Below are 19,195 nucleotides of genomic sequence, written 5' to 3'. Positions count from 1 at the left end.
CCATGCTGTTCCCCAATTCTCCTGCCAACACGCTGCTACGTCAGGCCCTCGGAGAACCAGGGCCTGACCGTGCCACAGTCAGCCAGCCCCTCCCACAGGCTGCTGTGATGCGCCCTGCCCTCCACACACAGGCCCGATCGGGTGGCTTCCAGCTCCGCCCTGCGCCCCCCCCCCCCGCCCTCCTCACCTTCTCCTCGCACCCTTCTCTACTGCCCTCACGTTCCAGCTTCTCCCAGCAGCACCCCAAGTTGTCTTTCTCCCCCAGGACATTGCTGGCCACACAGTTTGACCACGGAGGGAATATCTGGCCTACACACCTGGCCCCGCCACACTCACCGGCACCTCAGAGCAGTGTCCTGGGCGCCCAGGCAGCCCCAGAAAGAGGAAGGGTGGCTCTGAACCTCAGTCACCATGGCACAAGCACAGCTAAGCCCCTTTGCCACTTGGGGTTGGAGAGGGCCGGCCAGGACACCAGTGATTGGATTGCTCTGCAGGCTCCCTGGGTGCCATGCACCCCACAGGGATTCCTGGGTGGGGGTTCACTGTGGCCCCAGAACCAGGTGGGGGCTGTCTTAGGGCCTCAGGAGCCCAGCATTTCAGGATCACGGGGAGTCTCAGGAAAACAGGGCTCGGTGCCCCCACCAGGCTCATGGCCAGAGGGAAGCCCTGATATTGGGGATGAGCCTCATCGCAATCCTCTGGGAAGAGACAGGAACCAGTTATCCCCATGGGAACGGCCCGCGGCCTGTGGCTTCCTGCTGTCCTCGTCCTCAGTGAGCATCCTGGCCTCTCCTGTCTCCCAGCCCTTGGCCTCCCAGCCCCAAGTCCCTGAATGCTGGGTGTGTGTGCAGGGGGTGGGGGTGGGGGCCGGAAAAGAAGAGGGGTTGGAATCCTCTTCCATCTGACTCAGCCTTGAGTGCTGTCTTTGCAGCCGTCAAATTCACCACACAGCCCTGCCTCTCGTTCCAGGGTCAATTGGAGAGGGTCCCTGTGGACAGCAGACAACCCCTGGGGGGCCAAGCACCCTGCTGGGGACAGAGCCCTTGCAGCCACCATGGTATGTGGCTCCTTGTTCTCTAACATATCATAGAAAGAGGTTGTCCCTGCGGGCTCCCTCCCTACTTGTTGGCACTGCCACCCCGTGCTTCTCCATGGTGCCCGGCATCTAGGTCCCTCCAGCACCAGACAGGGCTCTATGGTGTTGGGTGAAAGTGCTGGCTGGACATTCGGTAAGAGAACTTGACTGAACCCACTGCCTCCACGTTTGATTTCATTTTTTCTGAGCCTCAGTTTGCCCACATGTAAAATGGGGCTAACCTCACCTTCACCTTCACTGATGTGAGGCCTCCACTCTGTGGCTGGCACAGCAGAGCCCAGTAGATGTCTGCTCACTCTCCCTCCCCTCCCCGCCCCCCAATACCACAGGTTCACAGGCTGCTTCTGTGAGCAGCCATTCCCAGGGCAGCCACCAGCCTCCGGCAACACTGGATTCTGTTAACAACAGCAACCATTGTGGAGAGCCTGCCACTGGCCTGGGACGGCGTGTGCTTATTTTATTCTCGCAGGTACTCGGAGCTGGGGAAGTCAAAGCATGGGATGGGTGGTGTGCCTGGCATGAAACATGTTAGGGCAGAGGAAGAACCTCAGTCAGGCCTCCTGGGCACCCCAGACCCCAAAGTGAGTGTCCACTGGGCCTGAGGTTCTCTGGACAAAGCCCCCTGACCCATGCCTCCCAGTCAGCCCCGAAGCCTGGAATGGAGCAATGGTTTATTGAGTCGAGTGGCAATAGTGGCGTCTTTAAAAAAGAAAGAAGCATTGGGGAGAGAAGCCCAACATGGGAGGGAGACACTTCAGAGAGGCCACAATCTGGGTGGACAGAGAGAGCGGCGCCCATTCGAGCTGCATTTACAGTATTTACAGTCAGGCTTTGGGCAGGAGTGGCAGGTGCAGAGGGAGCCTGCGTGGCTAGGTGGGGTGGCAGCAGCCTCCTTGGGTGTGGGGGGCATGGGCCGAGGCAGGGCCGATGGGAGGGACACGGGTCCCCAGCAGCTCTGCTTGCCCTGCGCTGGGCCCTTGGGAAAGTCTGTCTGCAGCTGTCAGAGGCTGGTCTCTGGGATAAGCTGCAGGAGGAGAAGCTGGGGCGCTGGTGCATCACAGAGCAGGCAGAGGAGGGCCCCTTGCCTGCCAGTGGAGCTTTTGGTTGACTGGCCCTGGCTCTCAGGCTCTCAGCCTGTGGCCAAGGGGGAGGTGCAGGTGGAGCCAAGCAGGCTGGGTCGGGGAGGTGGATGGCAGGAACCTCAACTCTGGGGCAGCTCAATGAGTGACCCCAGGGTGGCTGGGGGACAGCCTTCCTACAGCTGCGACTCGTGGGCCGGACGGAACTGCTAACAGCCCAGGACCGACCGACCGCTAGCGCGTGTTGATGGCAGAGCCTCAGAGGCGCCCTGGGCCCCTCAGCCCCCTGTGGGCCGCCTGCCATCCCCTCAAGCTCGCAGCTCTTCTGCTCCCCGCATTCCTCCAGTTTTGAGTGTTTCGGGGTGCGGTGTCCCTCCCTGGGACTCCGCCTCACTGAGGAATCCCGGAGGACAGTCTGGCCTTCTGCAAAGTCATCCTGTCTTTCACGGTTCATTAAATCAACCACACAGGAGTGCGACCTGCGCGCTGGACTTGTGATTATTTTCGTGTAATAAATAAAGATTCCTTTCTGTGACTCTCTGCGGGCACACAGACCCGGGTCCTCCTGCTGCTCCGTCACTCCCACTGTCCCCATGGCGACTACAGGTGGTCAAAGGCCGTGGCGGTGGTGGGCGGCGCGCTCGGCCTCGATGTGGAACTGTAATAATATGGGGAACCTGGACACGTCAGAAAAATAACAACACCGCTGGTTAGAGGGGGAAATTGCACCACAGCCGCCCTGGCATCTGCTAACCTTTAAGACAGCACAGGTTAATCATTCACCCCCTGGCCTATCTGATCATCAAAGATTAACTCCTCTCCGGCCTGTTTCCTCCTTCTCTGACCTCACCTTTGAGTTTCTGGCCAGAAGGAGAAGGTGGCTCCTTGTCCCTCCCCCGCATGATTACTGTGACCTTCAATGCCCTTGTTTCAGGGAGAGAGAGCAACAGAGAGCAGGTACACACACGGGGGGATCATCAGGGTCTCCCCAGCTTTGCCCAAACTGTGCGAGGTCATAGAATCTTCCTCTTCCAAATCAGAGGGATTAAACATTTGACTGGTTGTCCTGGCCAATGTTTCTCAGTGGTTAGAGCGTCGGTCCATGCACCAAAAGGCCGTGGGTTCATGTCCTGGGCAAGGGCACGTGCCTGGGTTGCAGGTTCGATTCCCTGCCCCCGTCACATCAAATTGTCTCTCTCACATCAAAAATCAATGGAGAGAAGATCCTCGATGAGGATTAACAACAACACAACTTCTGACAGGTAATGGGGGCTGTACGTTTTTGGGGACCTCCACGGGGATGCTCTGTGGGAAGGTGACTGACCCTTAGCCCCTCTGGCTAAACTGAGCAGCAAGGTGGTGTGGAGTTGAGTCATCTGGTACCCGCCCCCCCCCCCCCAGTCCCTTCTGGAATGCCAGGAGGTAACTGGAGAAGAGGGGGGTTTTGAGAACAGTAGCCCTGCCAGGCCTGTGATGACACCCATGGGGTCAGCCACGCTCGCACCACTCCTCTCTCTGACCCAGGTTGGTCCGAGGCATCACTCAGGGAGACTGAGTGAGTTTCCTCAAGTTCCCACTTATGGGGCATGGTTTCCTGAAAAGCTTCTCCACGCAGCCCAGGCTTGAGGGCAAGAGGGGTGCCGAGCAGCCCCACAGGTCCTCTCTGGACTGAATTCTAAGGCTCCACATCTCCAGCCAACTTCTGGGACCGGGTGGAACAGAGGACTCCTATGCAGGGCCTGCTGAGCACTGTGAGCCTCCTCGATGCCTAATGTGGGCAACAGTATAGCACTCAGTGCCACCGGCGTGCTCCCCGGCAGGGGCAGCGGGCACTCTGTGTCGCAGCCCACCAGGGTTAGTGCTGCTGGACTGTGAGCCCCCGAAGGCAGGGCATCCACTCTGCGGCTTCTTAATCCACCCTGGCCCTCCCTGAGCCCTGGATCCTCCTCAAAGAAAAGATCTCAGAGACATGGCCTTGGGCAGCAGGAGAGAGATGGGCAGGGAAGTCTCCCCCCGCCCCCCCTTCATCCCCCAACGACCTGGCCACAGCCTGGCACACTGCCTTCCTGCTCGAGTTATGAGTAACACCTGTCTCCCCAGGCCCTGGTCTAACCTGGACCTCCCAGGTTTGAGATGACTTTGGCCCAGCCTTGTACCCCATCTGCCCTGCACTAGAGGGCCTGGGCGGCCCCCCGGGGGACTTACTCAGCAAGCTGGAGTTGGGGAAGCGCCAGGCCTCACTGTAGGAGGAGTAGGGGGTGTGGCTGTAGGCATTGCCCGAGTATTCACTTCCTGTTGGAGACACACAGTGAGAGGTGGGGTGGAGCACCCACATGGGGCTGGGGTTGGGGAGAAGGGTGTGCAGGGTTGGCACTGGGTGAGCCCTGGGATGTGGAACCAGGGCAGGACAGTGGCAGCTCAGCAGGCCCCTCCCTTGGGGGCCCTCACTCAGTGTCATTTGGAGCCGTGTCCTTTCCCCAGACACTGGGGCCCCACCCTGACAAGCTCTCCCTCACAGGAACTGCATAGGCGGTTGTTCTTATTTTGCCCATTTTCCAGGTGAAGAATCAAGACCTAGGATTTGCATATGCTCACACAGCCAGAGGGTTTGGGAGCTGTGGGTGGAGTTTGGGAGCTGTGACTCCTCCGTCCAGCTTCCAGCACTTCTACTAATGCCCAGACCTGTGAGGGGCTTCTCCAGGCAGGTCAATGGGGAGAGGGAGGGAGGGAGGGAGGGAGAAAGGGAAGGAGGAAGGGAAGAAAACAGGGAGGGAGGGAAAATGCACACACAAAAAAAAGAAAACTAAAAAAGTATCTAATCCAACCATCATTTCCCCAATGAAAAAACTACTATGCAGAGAGGGAAAGACATTAGCTCTTGGCCACATGTGCAATGAAGGCCTGCACCAGAACCAGCCCCAGCATCTACTCCAGCTCTTTCTAGCACCCCACAATGTGAACTCTCTGTTTACTGCTGCTGTAGCCGAGACCCCCCTGGGTTCACTGCACCCAGCGAGGAGGCCGATTCAACCCTGGCTACACAGCAAGGGCCCTGTGCCTCTACTTCACCCTACCCAGTGCCAACACTGGTGGCGCAAAGGGACAAGGAAGAGAAGTGGAAAATGCAATGTGCTTGCCCTCTCTTCTTGTCACTTACTCATGCATCCACACTCACACACGCATGCACTCACTAAACTCATGTCTGCCGAGTACCCATCTGCTTCAGTTCCTGCTGCAGTAGGGACGGGCCTTGGAAGGTGGTGCAGTGTCCTCCCTCTGCCAGATCTGTCAATGTCCCTGCACCCATGAAAGGCCAGCCATCCTCTTGGCTCTGCATCCCTCCCCACTCATCATTGCAAGGACTTGATCCCTACAATGGATCCCTTTTCCTTTCTGCTTTCATTGTTTCTCCCTTTCTAATTCATCACCCCCTCCAGCCAGCAAACGTGCTCTGTTATCGTTTCTTTAAAAATCCTCTTCCTACTCCACATCCCTCTCCAGCTCCCAGCCTCTCCCCTGCTCCCTGGTCTTTGCCTTCACCGCTGCATTCCCCTCCAATCAGGGTGACCACTCATATCCTCACTGCCTCTACCTGATCATACCAGTGGTCACTTCTGTCTACCACTCCTTAACTCTCAGCCGACTTGGACTCATCCACCAACCCCTCTCTCATGGTGTGTGTCCTGACCCACTGGCCTCTCCACCACAGTCTCCTTCCGGTTCCTTCTCTGTGAGAAGGCTAAATGTTGAAGAGCCCCAGGGCATGACGTGTGAACCTTCTGTGAATTTCCATCCACCTTCTCTTTCTTGTGATCTTGTCTTATCCTTGGCATTAAATTACAGCTCTGAGCAATGGCTGAAATGTATGCCCTTGTCAGGATGGTTTGCTGACTTCAGACATATATTGCACCTACTGATTTACTAAACTGGTACCTAGGTGGTGTCTCAATCCTAATCTGGCCCAACAGAACTCTTGATTTCCACCTGCCACATGCTCTACCTCTTCCTCTCCTAGTCTCCCCCATGCATATGTGCCACCACCATCCATGAAGTTTCCCAAGCCCCAAGCCTAGGGGTATTTGAACCCCTCCAACCAATTCACCAGCAAGTGTTGCTGGCTCTGCCACAGCATATGTCTTGAGTATCTCTATTCTCTTCCTTCACTGCTGTCTCCCCAACCCAAGGCCGCTGCATGAACTACAATTGCCCCTGGTCTCTGTGCTGCCTTTTTTGAATGCTCACACCAGTTTCCCAGCAGCCTTAGTACTTTTAAAATTTCACCCAAGCCACTGCCAGCATCTCATGGTGGAGTCCTTTCCCGCTCACTCACACCCGCTGTCTGTGTGCAACCACAGTTCCTGCCTTGGGGCCTTTGCACTTTGAACACCTCAGAGAGGCTTTCCTGATCTCCCCATCTAAAGTAGTATATACTTTCCTGTGGCTTTGTATCACATCATCCCATTTTGTTCTCTTTACAGCACTTACTGTCTATTCATTTGTTGGCTTGTTTTCCGTGCTTTTTTCTTCACTAGGTTGTAAACTCCATAAATAGAGAGACTGGTCTTATTCACTGCTATATCCCCAGCATCCTATGCCATAGATCCTCAACCAGTATTTGTTCAGTGAAAAAGTAGTGGATGGACGTATGGTTGAAAGGGTGGATGATAGAAGAATAATAGATAATGGAAAGATGGATAGATGAAAGGATGAATGTATGGAAGAATGACTGAAAGAATGGAAGGATGGAGGGATAAAAGCATGGATGAATGGATAGATGGATGGATGGATGGATGGATGGATGAATAAATAAATGGAAAGATGAAAGGGTAGATGGATAGAAGAATGAAAGAATAGATGGATGAATAGATGGATGGATGGAAGGAAGAATGGATAGGAAGACAGAAGAATGAATGAGAAGATGCGTGTATGTATGGGAAAATGTGTGTAAAGGTGAATGAAAGGAAAGATGGATGGATGGATGGATGGATGGATGGATGGACGGATGAATCAAACTATCTCTGGAGCTGTTGGTTCAGCTCCAGAACTGGTGTGAGCATCGTTAACTGTGTTAATGGGGCAGGGTCAACAACAACAATTAGGAGGCAAAATAAGAGAAGGTTGAGTCCTGTCCTGTTCCGATGTTGCTCTCTGACATGGTGTCATGATTTCTAGGATGGTGGGAGGCAGTGTGGTGTGGCTGACAGAGCCCTAGGTTTGAAATAAAAATACGTTTTTGAACAACTCTGCCGCATAGTATGGTTATAACCCTGAGCACACCACTTTGCTTCTCTAAGCTTGTTTCCTTATCTTTATAAAACTAGCACAATACCAGCTTCCCAGGCTTATCGTAAGGATAAATGAGAAATAAAGATATCTATGAATGGCCAGGCACACAGAAGTACAGAATAAGTGATCTCTTCCTTTCTTCCACAACTGACTGAAGACTCTCATTAACATGCTTGAAGCATTTATTGTTTATGAAGCACATAGTAGGTGCTTAATGAAGGTTTATTGATTTTAATGGAAGGAATCCTCATTGAACTTGGGAGATTGTGGCCATTGGTAAGAGATGAACAAGTAATTTTCCTACAAAAGATTTCACCACAGAGTTTCTAGGAACCAGGTGAAACAATTAAATAGCACTGCATTTTCTGAAAATCAGATTTGCACGTAACTTATTGGAAGCCAATCCACCTTTCACTGCACAAGGCAAGGCCCCTCCCTTCCACTTCACTTGCAGTGGATGCTGTGGTTGTGCTATTTTTTTGTCCACAACACCCACGCAGGATGAGGTCTTTCTGGAAACAACCTGGAGCCTTTGATGAGAGGCCCAAGCTTTCCAACTACCTCCCAGGTCAGACTCTGGGCCCCAGGAGCCCCTTGCCCTGGGCATGGCCCCGGGATGATTCATAATTAAGAGAAAAGCCTGGGCTTTATGTTTCTTCCTCTAAGCAGGCGGCCGGAGAAGGTGGAGAGGTTGGATGGGGGTTGGGGGAGCTGACTGGAGCCTGGGATTTTGATTGAGAGGCCCCATTATCCACACTCTTAAAAAAATAACCGAATCTTTTCCTTTTTTATCTTGACCAATCTCATTTCACGCTCCAGAAGAGGAAGGGAGGGAGGGAGGGAGTCCGGGGCCAGGAGGGAGAGAGGAGTGAGTATTCTGTATTTTCAACGCTGCATTAAGCACATCGCCACGGTAACCAGGCAGCAACAAGTGCCAGCTCAGCAGGTTCCCAGGGAGCATAGAGCCTGCTTCCCTCCCTCACTTCTCCCTCTGTTCCCTCTGCCCAGGAGAGCCCAGCCCCCTGCCTCAGGGCACCAGAGTGGGTGCTGGCAAAGACAACTCTGCCAGGGGGCAGGAAAGCAGGCCTGGGTGAAGGCACTGTCTCTGGGGTCAGTCCAGGGCATCTGGCCCAGGGGTGGCATGGGGGTCACAGAGACCTTGATTCAGCCCCTTCCAGAAGCTCCAGGTCCTCAAGCCTCTGGGCAGTGGAAACGTTCTATTCTCTCCTTCCCATCCTTCCTTTATGGTCCCTAAGAGAGATGCCTGCCAAAAGAGACTCCTTGTCCTCCTCACGTGTCCCGGCCTTGACACCCTGGGTCATCGTTGGGTGACCATCGCGCTGGTAGACAAAGAAACCAAATGACTGGCAGGCAGGATTCCAGGACCATTCAAATGACCATGGAAAAATGCTTCCAACTCATCTCACACTCTGCAGTACCTTCCAATATCTAGAACTCGGGTCCCGCCCATACAGCCTTGAGTGGGTCTGATGTATGAAGATGGCTATATTTCAACCATCATCACCTACACCACTCATATTCAGATGTTACAGAATGGTAAACTGAGGTTCACCAGTTAAATCACTGGGAGACCAGGGGTTACTTGAAGGCTAGGCTTATGTTTAGCTGCCAGTGGTTTGCAGCCCCACCTGGGCTTCCTGAATGGAAGAACCAAGTGGTAGAGCTCCGATTGGAACACCTGTCTGCCTCAGCCCCTTCCTTTTCATCACCATGGGTGACATAGGAGCATCTGGGAAGGAGGAGGCAGAGTTGGGGACCCGTAAGAAGCCAGGACTGCACTGAAGTCTCTCCTCCAGACTTTCAAAAGATGCACCCTTCGGTCCCTCCTCCAGTGCCCTTCGAGGAGTCTATGGGACACACCCTTCCTCTTGCTCCATCTTTGGCCAACACTTCCTCTTGGCAATGCTCCCCCTCCTGTGCGGCGTCCCCTTACCTGCCACCATGCCTGCGATGGCAGAGGAAGCATAGCTGCCCTGTCCACTGGTGGGGATATGGGGTGGGTATCCGGGCAGCGTGGGCCCCACCATCTCTCGTCCTGGAAAAACACAGGAAGGAGTCCTCAGTTGGGCCACAGGAGGCCACTGTACTTACCATCTTGCTTCCTAGAGGATCAGTGAGGCTTCCCTCCTGCCATGCCCACTTGTTCTCAGGCCATTCTCCAATCCACTTCCTCCCTCTTCTGTCCTCTGCAGACCCCAGGCTCCACCAGGAAGGTGCACTGCTGTGGCTGTCCTGCATCATTCCCTGCTCTCCAGGGATTTTGTTTCAGTGAATCTCATTCATCGCTAACTGTCATGTATTGGAGGGAGGCTGGGGCTGTCTTCTGGGCCCTGGTTTCCCCTACCGCATCCAGCACAGCTGGCCTAAATGAATGCGTTAAAGGTCACTGGACTCAGAGCTCACACCCTTTCAGCCCCAGTTCTGAGCACAACCAAGAACAAGGCCCTACCTAGGGTGGCATAAGTGTGGCCTGCTGGCTCATTACTATCCTTTTTTGGACCCATGCAGACATTACTAATCAATCACTGCAATCTTTTTCCAGTGGGCCAGAGGGAGGTCCTCCTCCTCTTCCTGCCTGACAGATGGACAAAGCCTATCAGAGTTACAAGGGACAGGAAACCTACTGGCTATCCCCAACCCACAAAGGGGACGTGGGCTGAGATGTATTAAACATTTACACATGACCACCAACCCCACATCTGTCAATCCCATTTCTGAAAAAACATTTTCAGCAAAACAGACACCCATCTCTTTGTTAGTCTATATTTGTGGGTAGTGCCCCTGCCCTGTTGACACTGAGACAGCTCAACCCTGATTTCCCTGGCTCCCGCTGTCCTGTGCATCAGGAAGTCAAACCTCCCCTTTTGGGGGAACCCGCCTGACCTCTGAGTTTCTTTTCATCTGTACCTGTGCCCATAGCCGCATGCCCCTCCACCCATCACCCTTTTTTATGACCTGCAGGCCCAGATCAGACCCCATCAGGGATTCCTGGCAAGGTGACAATACATGCTGGCTTGCCCAGTTAGGACCAATGTCCCAGCATACTTATTAGTAATGCCCATCTCACTTTCAAAATGCTCAGCTTGAAGGATGAATTACTTGGTCATTGGGGCTCTTGCTGATGCTTCGGGGTTCTTCAACCTCAGCATTGCTGACATCTGGGATTGGTTAATTTTTTTGTGGGGCTGTCCTCTGCCTTATAGGATATCCGGGGCCATCCCAGGCCTTTACCCAGTGGATGCCAGTAGCAGTTCCCTCCCAGTGTGACAACCAGAAATGTCTCCAAACATTGTCATATATCCCCTGGTTGCAAAATTGCCTCTGGCTGAGAGTCACTGTGTTAGACTGTGACCATTTTACCCAATGCCTCTGCCTCTTCACACGGAGGCAGATTTTTCCCCTAGGACTTATGTGGCCCCTGTGAGGCCCCGTCAACCAACTTACTAAGTCATACCCTCTACGACACTGCCCATCCAACTTCCCTCCCGTCGGTCCCTGTAGGACCTTCATACCTCAGCCCTTCAGGGGGTGCCTGGTAGTGATGGAAGGAAGATACATCCACGGAACTCTACAAATTGTTAAAACCACAGTGACTAACTCCTCCTCACCTCTCTTTCTGGAGAGTCCCTGAAGGCAAGTTTTTTATTCAACAAATACTTATGGATGAGTCTGATGGGCTAGGCAGCTTTCTGACTACTCGAGGATACAGCAGAAAACAAGAATGCTCAATTAGCAAGGCCAAGATGGGGCATGGACTAGGATGGGCACCAGGAGCCAAACCTAAGGGGTCAACAAACAGTACCAGGCCTACTGGATGTCAGGAGTCCGAGGACCTCGCTTTTTATCCTGCTTCAGTGGCTCATATTCCAAGTGACCTTAGGCCAGCCGCCCATGTGCCCAAGCCTCAGTTCCTTCACATGCTAAACGGGAGGGAAAGAAGAGAAGCTTTATGGACCTCATCACTATCACCATCTTATCACTATTGCTATGATGTTATCCGTGTAATCCAGAGCCAGGGTCTCGTGCAATAGGCAGACACTGGTTAGTGCAATGAACACATTCTACAAATTGTTACATGTCAAAGGAACCTGAGTAGAATAAATCCCATTTGAAATGAGTTATCGGTGAGACCGTCAATGTGTTGTTAAAAATAAGCACTGCCGCCCTAACTGGTTTGGCTCAGTGGATAGAGCATCGGCCTGCGGACTGAAAGGTCCCAGGTTTGATTCCAGTCAAGGGCATGTACCTTGGTTGTGGGCACATCCCCAGTAGGGGGTGTGCAGGAGGCGGCTAATCGATGTTTCTCTCTCATCAATGTTTCTACCTCTCTATCCCTCTCCCTTCCTCTCTGTAAAAAATCAATAAAATATATTAAAAAAATAAGCACTGCCCCTAATTTGTTTGACCTTTAGTACAATGTCCGGCTGTGATTGGTGCTGGGCCAGAGTGGAACCCACTGGGATTCCACAGATGGGTCCAGTGCACTTGACTCAGGGTCTGAACAAATGAGGGGTTGGAAATGTTGGTGAGGAAAAAGGAATTTTAGCACATTTACAGGTAGCAGGAGAAGGATGCAGAAGCTATATGGAGGCATAGTCTTATCTTTCTTCAAAGACTGCAATATGGTCAGACTCAGCCCTCAGCCCTGGGACCAAGCGCCTGGCCAGGAACCCAGGAGAGAGAAGGAGAGATGTGCCATCTGTAAGGGCAGGAGGAGTACAGAGGGTGGCAGGTGGCCTGAGTGAGAGTGATGGAAGAGTGGTGGCTGGTTCAGACCTGATGCCTTCTCTCTTCCTATTTCCCTTACTTCCTCCTGTCAAGGGGGGAGGGAACGGGGTCTAGGTCTAGGCCAGGTGTGGCTGAAGAGCACATTACTTAATTTCTCTGAACTGTATCTTCTCGTCTGTCTCATGAGGAGCTGTGTTGGATGAGAGATGGTGAAGTGGATTCGCCTCACTTCTTGATTGACTGCCTGGGGCTTCCTGGTGCAATGTGTTGAGAAGGATTCTGAGGATTCTCAGTCTTGGCTCTCAGGCCATCTATTTGCAGGGCTGGCCTAGGTACTCTCCAGGGATGCTCCTTCCTCCTGCCCTTGTCCTGTCCCTTCTATCTCTCAGCCCTGCTCCTTCTTGAGCAGCTCTGTGAGCAGAGCACCAGGGCACATACTCCTCTTAAGCCACAACGTAATTCACTCATAATTGCTCCCTGCATCCCATCCATCCCATGAGAACTAGCCCCCAAATTGCTCTTGGAAACTGAATTCATAAGTTTTGAGATTTTAATCTTTGTTGCTCCTTAGTCACCTAATTTCCTCCCAGCGGGGCAGAGATTTCTGCACCAAATGTTGGAGCAAATCCCGATGGCCTCCTCCCATGACCTGGACCTCCTGGACAGACCAGTAAGACTCTCTTTGGAGCGACCCTCTCCAAGACTGTGGTTCCATAAACTTTTCTAGCAGTCCCACAAAACTCTTTGCTTTAATTCCTTAAACTCATGGTTTCTTCCCCCAAAGCCAAGAACCTTGCAACCTTCTTAGAGATGAAACCGGGGAAGCCCTGAGGAGAGGCCCTCCATCACAACCTCACCACACCCTTTCATCCACTATTTACTTTTAAGGCTCTTCACCATAAGTTTATCTTTGGTTTGTAATTTTATCTCCTCTGCACTCACACATCCTTCCAATGTGGTCTTATTTTTAAGAAGTTGGCTTAGGCACGGGCCCACATTGACTTGCTGTGAAGTGGGTGGGGTTCTATAAGAAAACACCAGCACCCCAGATATATTGGTGAATATTGTAAATATGGGTAGGATCAGGATCCCGTCATCCAGGGAAGGACAACGTTGTGGCTTAAGAGGAGTATGTGCCCTGGTGCTCTGCTCACAGAGCTGCTCAGAACCATGGTGTGGAGGAATTCAGAGAGCAGAGGCAGTTTCAGACAATTTTATTTGCCCCTTTGATGTCTGCCCTCTACGTGACCCTTTTAGTTCCTTATCTTGTTCTGATAGCAAGGAGAATTTATGGCGATCCAGAAATCTCTCTGGCAGGACTAAATATAATTTTGTACAAAAGGATGGAGGCGGGTAATGGACTCTTTGATGATAAAACCAAACTCAGACCCTTCTGACCAGCGGAGCTGGAGTGAGCGAGCCCTGGAGCAGGCAGGAGCAGGAGCCTTCACACCAGTCCTGGCGAGTGTGCCGGGACCCCAGCTGGGGCATCTGAGGGCACTGGGGGAGTAAGGGGCAATCCTATGTCCCCCAAACCCTGATGCTGCTTCGTTCTTGGCTGGGTTAGGGAGAAGCTGAGAGCCAGAAGGACAGCGAGAGCCTCTGGGCTGGGTAGGGAGTGACCTGGGGAGACTGTGAAGCAGGCAAAGGCTGCAGGAGGCAGCAGGGGGTCCTCAGGAAGCCTCAGAGGGGGAGGGCCCATGTGGGTGGGAGCTGAGCCTCCCTCCTGGCCCCTTGGTCCTGCCTCCTTTTCTTCCTTTAAAATCCACCTCTTCTTCCCTTGAATAGGTTTCTAGTCTCCCCACCCTCAAGATCCTTCTGCTGACCTCCTACCCTTCCTCTCTCTGTGTGGCCTCCTAGTCTGTTCACCATGATTCAGCCACATGGTAGATGTTTAGGTTCAATCTGGACCAGGGGCCACATGTGGACATTCTCTCAGGAGCTCCAACACCCTGGGTCCAGCATGGACACCAGCCATCAAAGGCCTTGTGCCCAGGCCACAGGGCTGGCCCAGCTCTGTGAGCTCCCTACTCTTGACAGCCTGCCTGGACCCAGTCCTTTGAGCTTGGGCACTACCTGTTCTTCTCCAAGCTCCTGGATGGGTGGGCTGGGCCCTTCAGTCAGCCATCAGCCTTCCCAGGGATCACACCCTGCACCCCAGCAACACCTGGCCCTGGCCCGGGGCCACCAGCCTGAAGGACACATTGAAGCTGTGCATTGGCTGCCTGAATGGACCCAGGTCTCTGCCACTAGCTGCTCCACCCCGGGTGCATGTCCCACAGCTGGTCTGGGAGCGGGCATGTCGCTAAACTAAGAGCTGAAAGAAGTTGGAAGGTCCCTGATTTGATTGTGTGTTGACAGGGGTGCTTGAAGCCCCGACAGGGTGACAGGAAGGGGAGAAAGTGTGGGGCTATGGGGCACGGAGTTTCCCTGGGCTGTCCAGCTACGCTCTGTACCAACACCCGCTGTGCTCTGAGACATCTGTCCTTCCCTCGCTTGCTGGTCCTGCTTTCCATCCTCACAGGCCTTGTCCACACCCTCAATCCTCACCGGCCTCACTGGCTCCTAGCCCTGGCCTGCTGTTCACATGAGACGGGGCAGGCTAGAAAGGGAGCCTCTTCTACTCCCCCTCTCTCCTCCCTCCCACCCCATTTTCTCCGGCTGACATCATTCCACCCAGCTCACGATTTTTCTCCTTTCATCACTTTGGTCAAAACAAATGACCCATCTCCGCTGACTTCACCCTCTTTTGAAATTCTGAAGTCTGAGTCAACATTTTCTCCCTTGCTTCCCACGCACTGGCTTCCTTTATTAACCCTTCACCTCTGTGCCCACCTCCTCTGAGATGACCTCCCACCTCAGAGGTGCTGGGGGAAAACTCCCCATGCCCCACGCAGAGGGGAGAGTCCTTAGAAGGGAGGGTGGAGGCCTGCTCTTCTCCTCCGGAGCAGAGGTTCCCAAGTCCAAGGGCGCTCGGGGCAGAGCTGGGCTGCAAGCAGGGCCACTCTGCAGTGGTCTGGCTGGGAGCTGACTTCCGGAGAAGCTTTCATTTCCAGAGAGAGTTGTGAGGCCCCCAGCATGTTTGGAAACCGCTGGTCAGAAGGGCTGCCCCTGTCTGCTCCCCCATGCGCTCTGGTTCAATGCCTGGGCCCACACCTAGGACAGCCGTTGGCTGTGGTCGCCCTTCGGTGTCTGAGCACTGTTACGGGATCTGCCATCTTCACTCCACCACAGGCCTCCTCTGCCCAAGCCAACTGCCTCGCTCTCCCCGCGCCCTGGCCGGCCGCTGGTGGCCTTCTGCCAGGGAGACCCCGCCCTGCGGGCGTCTGAGCAGGGGCACACGAGGGAGAGCCCTCACCTGCCAGCACCACGCTCCTATTCAGGGCCCCCACCCGCCTTCTCTGGGCCTGCCTCCCTCAGTGTCAGGACCGCTCCAGCCACCCCGGCCCCGGTGCTCTGACTTCGAGGAGAGGAGACTCGGGTGTGAGTCCTCCAATGGCGATACTGTGAGGCACGCATGACAGGAGCTCCACCGCGGAGCCCCGACTGTGACTGGTCCTTTGTCTTTAGAAATTTGAACTGGAAATTGGCTCCAAAATCCAATGACTTTTTTCCTTTGAAGTTTTATCAATTTTTTCCTTCCTTTTTTTTTTTTTTTTTTTAACCCAGACCAAGTGTTCAGCAGAGCACCTGGTTCCTGGCCTCGGGGTCTCTGCTCTTCCTCGGGGCCTCAGGGCGAGGTTCTGGAAAGCTGCCAAGCACCCTCTTCCAGGCACCCGCAGAGTGCCCCCCTCCCATGGCCTGACTGCTGCGTGGAGACCCACATACTGGTACCTCCAGCAGTTGCCAGAGGAATTCGGAAAGAGGTTGATGGCGGACAGGACTGAGGACCAGAGAGGGGACTGGACCCCTTGGAACCAGGGGACTGGCCCTGGGACCCCTCCCGCCCCCACGAAGGCTGCAGGCCCGGCCCTCCCTGTCCTACCTGAGAGGAGGGCCTGGCCCGCGAGCTGCCCGTACACTGAGGCAGCGTGGGGAAAGGCATTGAAGGGCGGGACCGAGGCTCCCGCGGGGACCCCAGAGCCGACTTGTTGCAGGTCCAAAAAGGCGGAGCTAGATAAAGAGGAAGGGGTGGAGCTAGAACTGGACACCTCAGGGCTTTCCTGCTTTATGGCGAAGGGTGAGTGAGGATCTGCCAGGGAGGGAGACAAGGAGAGAGGGTGAGATGATGGTGGGAGCATGCACAACAAGCCATGAAATGGGGGTGCGGGCTCGGGGTGGCTGGGCTGGTGCTCCTGTGGCTGAGAGGCGGGAGCAGCTCTGCTCTGCTGTGCCCCGCCAGTGTGCCGAGGGCTGGAGTGCCCGCCTCTCCACAGTGTGCAGCAGGCAGAGGAGGGGCTGAGCAGAGAGGGTAAGACCCTCTTGACCCACCAGGAGGCCCAGCCAGCAGAGCCCCTCTCCTCTCCACGTCTAGGGCCCTAACACCTTCCTCCTCACACCAGCCTTGCCCTGCTTTCGCCTGCCCTCCAGCCCAACCTGACAGCCAGGGCCACATGGCTCAGGAGATTCTGGGCATCCTACCTGTCACCACGGGGTAGGTCTGGTGAGTCGAGAGGTTGCGCCCCAAGGGTGTGTTGGAAGGGGTCAGGGTGGCCTTCCCTTCGTCCAGGGCGCTGTTGAGCAGGGGCAGCGGGTAGAGGCCCTGGGGAACAAAGAAGAGTCTGCATAGAGGCCCCTGGGGCAAGCCTTACCTGCAGCTGTCTCTGCTCCTTGACTCCACGGAGCACGTTTAATGGCTTCTTATTCCTGACGCACAGCCCTGCTGTTCTCTTACTCCCGGGTTCCCAGCTCCCCCTCAGCAGTGGCTCATGACCTGTGAGCAGGCACAGGATGGAGCGTCTCCTTCCCCAGGACCTCCCCCAGGCCGGCGGGTCCCTCTCCTTGCCGGCTCACAGGATGTGAACCCACCAAGGACAAGATGCGAGGTGGAGCTTCAGCCCACAGGACCGTGTAGGACCATTTATTTCTCCCAGAGAGGAAACGCAGTGCGAAAGGTGAGGAAGCCTGTCACTCTCCCACAGGGGGCAGAGCCAGGATTAAACCCAAGGGGCCGGGCTGCCGTGCCATGCCCCCAGCCACTGCCCTGAACTGGTTAACAGCATCGCCACATCTTACATCTGCCAAGAGCTTTGCCGCTGTTATCCGGATCCATTCCCTTGGCAGCCCTGTGACGTGAGCAAGCAACACTGGGCCTGCTTTCTATGTGCCCGGAGGCCCTTAGGAAACAGGGACCATGGCCCCGACCCAGGTACTCTCTCCTGCAGTCACTGGGCAGCCGTGGTCCCCACCAGAACAGGTGTGTCTCCTTTCTCCTCTCCATATCCAGGCAAATAGAAATGTTCGGGTTCAGCCTGAAGATGATTGTGGGGTTCATTTTGTTTAAAAAACTCTTTATCAGTACCTGGGTTTTCTTTAGTAAGAGCTCAGGTTAGACTCCTCCCAGACTGCACAAGCAGGGCCATCTCCTAAGGCACTCCCTCCAGAAAGAAGTTGTTCAATTCAAGGCTGCACATGCCGCCTCCACTGTGACCCCTCCCACCAGAGGCCGAGGCAGCACACACAATGCACACCTGTTCCCCACACACATCACAAGCACGCTATGCAAAGCTGAGCTCAAGCTCTGGCTGGTGTGGCTGTTGGTTGGGTGTTGCCCCATGCACCAAAGGGTTGCTGGTTCGATTCCAGGTCTGGACACACGCACAGGTTGTGGGCTTGACCCATAATAGGGAGCGTGTGGGAGGCAGCTGATCCATGTTCGGCTCTCACATCTACGTTTCTCTCTCACCCTCTCCTTTTCTCTCTCTCACTTCCTCTCCCTGAAAAAAAAATCCATTTAAAAATCTTTATTAAAAAATGATAATCTTAAAAAGATAGAACTCAAGGATTACTTCTGGTTACATACTAGTCCACTGAGGCAGTCACTTCCAATGACTTCCATGGAGCTGGCTCTCCCAGGAGCTGTAGCACTTTCCGGCTGCGTGTTGGGCTCCTCTGGAGGCCACGAGGGCACCGTCACCGTGCAGAGCAATTACTGACTCAGGGGTGCTCTGGCGCCAACCTCCGAGGGGGGCCCATGCCTCTGAGGGTGGAGATGCTTACTGCACAGCTTAGCAAAACTGAACAAAATACCTAATTTCTAGAGAGGGTGAGGCAAGTTTAAAATGCCTTTGAATGTATTAGTTCCATACCAAAATACCTATTGAAATCTATAGCAGCTCTAAAATCCAGGAAATTTAGTGGGGAAAAAACCCACAAAACCAAGAAACAAAAAACGAAACCCAAACCTATCTAGCCAGCTACTTCGGTGCTGTCGCACAGGATGGCTTACACATCCCAGCGATGACTGGCTTTCTCACGCGGACTGAACTTGGACTGGGGTGCAGAGTGGCACGATGCTTTAGTACGTGGTGAGCCCTGCTTCTGCACCGCCAGGCAGCTGTCGTGTCCTGGCCTTTTGGAGCCTTGATTTGTATCACCTGTGCGGCAGGGGCAGCGGGATCTGAGGCTGGTGTCAGGATCGAGGTGTTACAGACACAGATGGAGCACTTAGCGAAAGTGTCTGGGGACAGTACGTGCTCTGTGCAGACTTGTCACGGGCCGTGTTATTCCAGTTATTTGAGAGTGGGAGCTGCCAAGTTCTTGGTCCCTGTCATCCCACCATTCCCTTCTGTTGATAGGTTCTCAGTGCACTTGGAAAACAGAGGAACAAGGGCCACAGAGACCCCTAACCAGGCCTGGCACCGAAGCACTACGCTTCTGCCCAACACTCTCCCCCATCTTGCTTTTACAGAAAAGACAGCGTGTTTGCCCCACCCTGAGGCCAGGTGTGAGGACCTGGTTGCTATCGGCTGCCCAGACCGTGCCAGGTGAGAGAACAGGGCTGCTCCTCTGGCAGCACCCATCAGTCATCAAGGGCAGGAAAGGC

The 19,195-nt window shown here is 54.2% G+C and overlaps 1 protein-coding gene across 9 annotated transcripts in view; it reads right to left on the bottom strand.

Annotated features, from left to right (window-relative positions):
- The window catches only part of PAX8 (paired box 8), a 60,255-nt gene that overhangs the window by 8,375 nt on the left and 32,685 nt on the right, over window positions 1–19,195 (bottom strand). For 2 of the 9 annotated variants that reach the window (XM_080683710.1, XM_080683711.1), the window contains exons 8-12: window positions 16,792–16,912; window positions 16,196–16,323; window positions 9,416–9,517; window positions 4,381–4,467; window positions 1,530–2,852 (exon numbers count right to left, since the gene is read on the bottom strand). In XM_080683710.1, coding sequence (XP_080539836.1) covers window positions 4,381–4,467; window positions 9,416–9,517; window positions 16,196–16,323; window positions 16,792–16,912 — 438 coding nt within the window. In that variant the 3' untranslated portion in view covers window positions 1,530–2,852. Of the gene's footprint in view, window positions 1–1,523; window positions 2,853–4,380; window positions 4,468–8,680; window positions 8,802–9,415; window positions 9,518–15,879; window positions 16,403–16,791; window positions 16,913–19,195 lie in introns of those variants that run through there. The other 7 variants (XM_080683713.1, XM_080683714.1, XM_080683707.1 and 4 more) reach the window with 6 other exon arrangements.

This window comes from Plecotus auritus (assembly GCF_963455305.1).
Source record: "Plecotus auritus genome assembly, chromosome: 8".
NCBI classification, from domain to species: Eukaryota; Metazoa; Chordata; class Mammalia; order Chiroptera; family Vespertilionidae; genus Plecotus; species Plecotus auritus.
The sequence above is the reverse complement of the archived record's forward strand: the minus strand, read 5'-3'. Positions and strand labels throughout refer to the sequence as shown.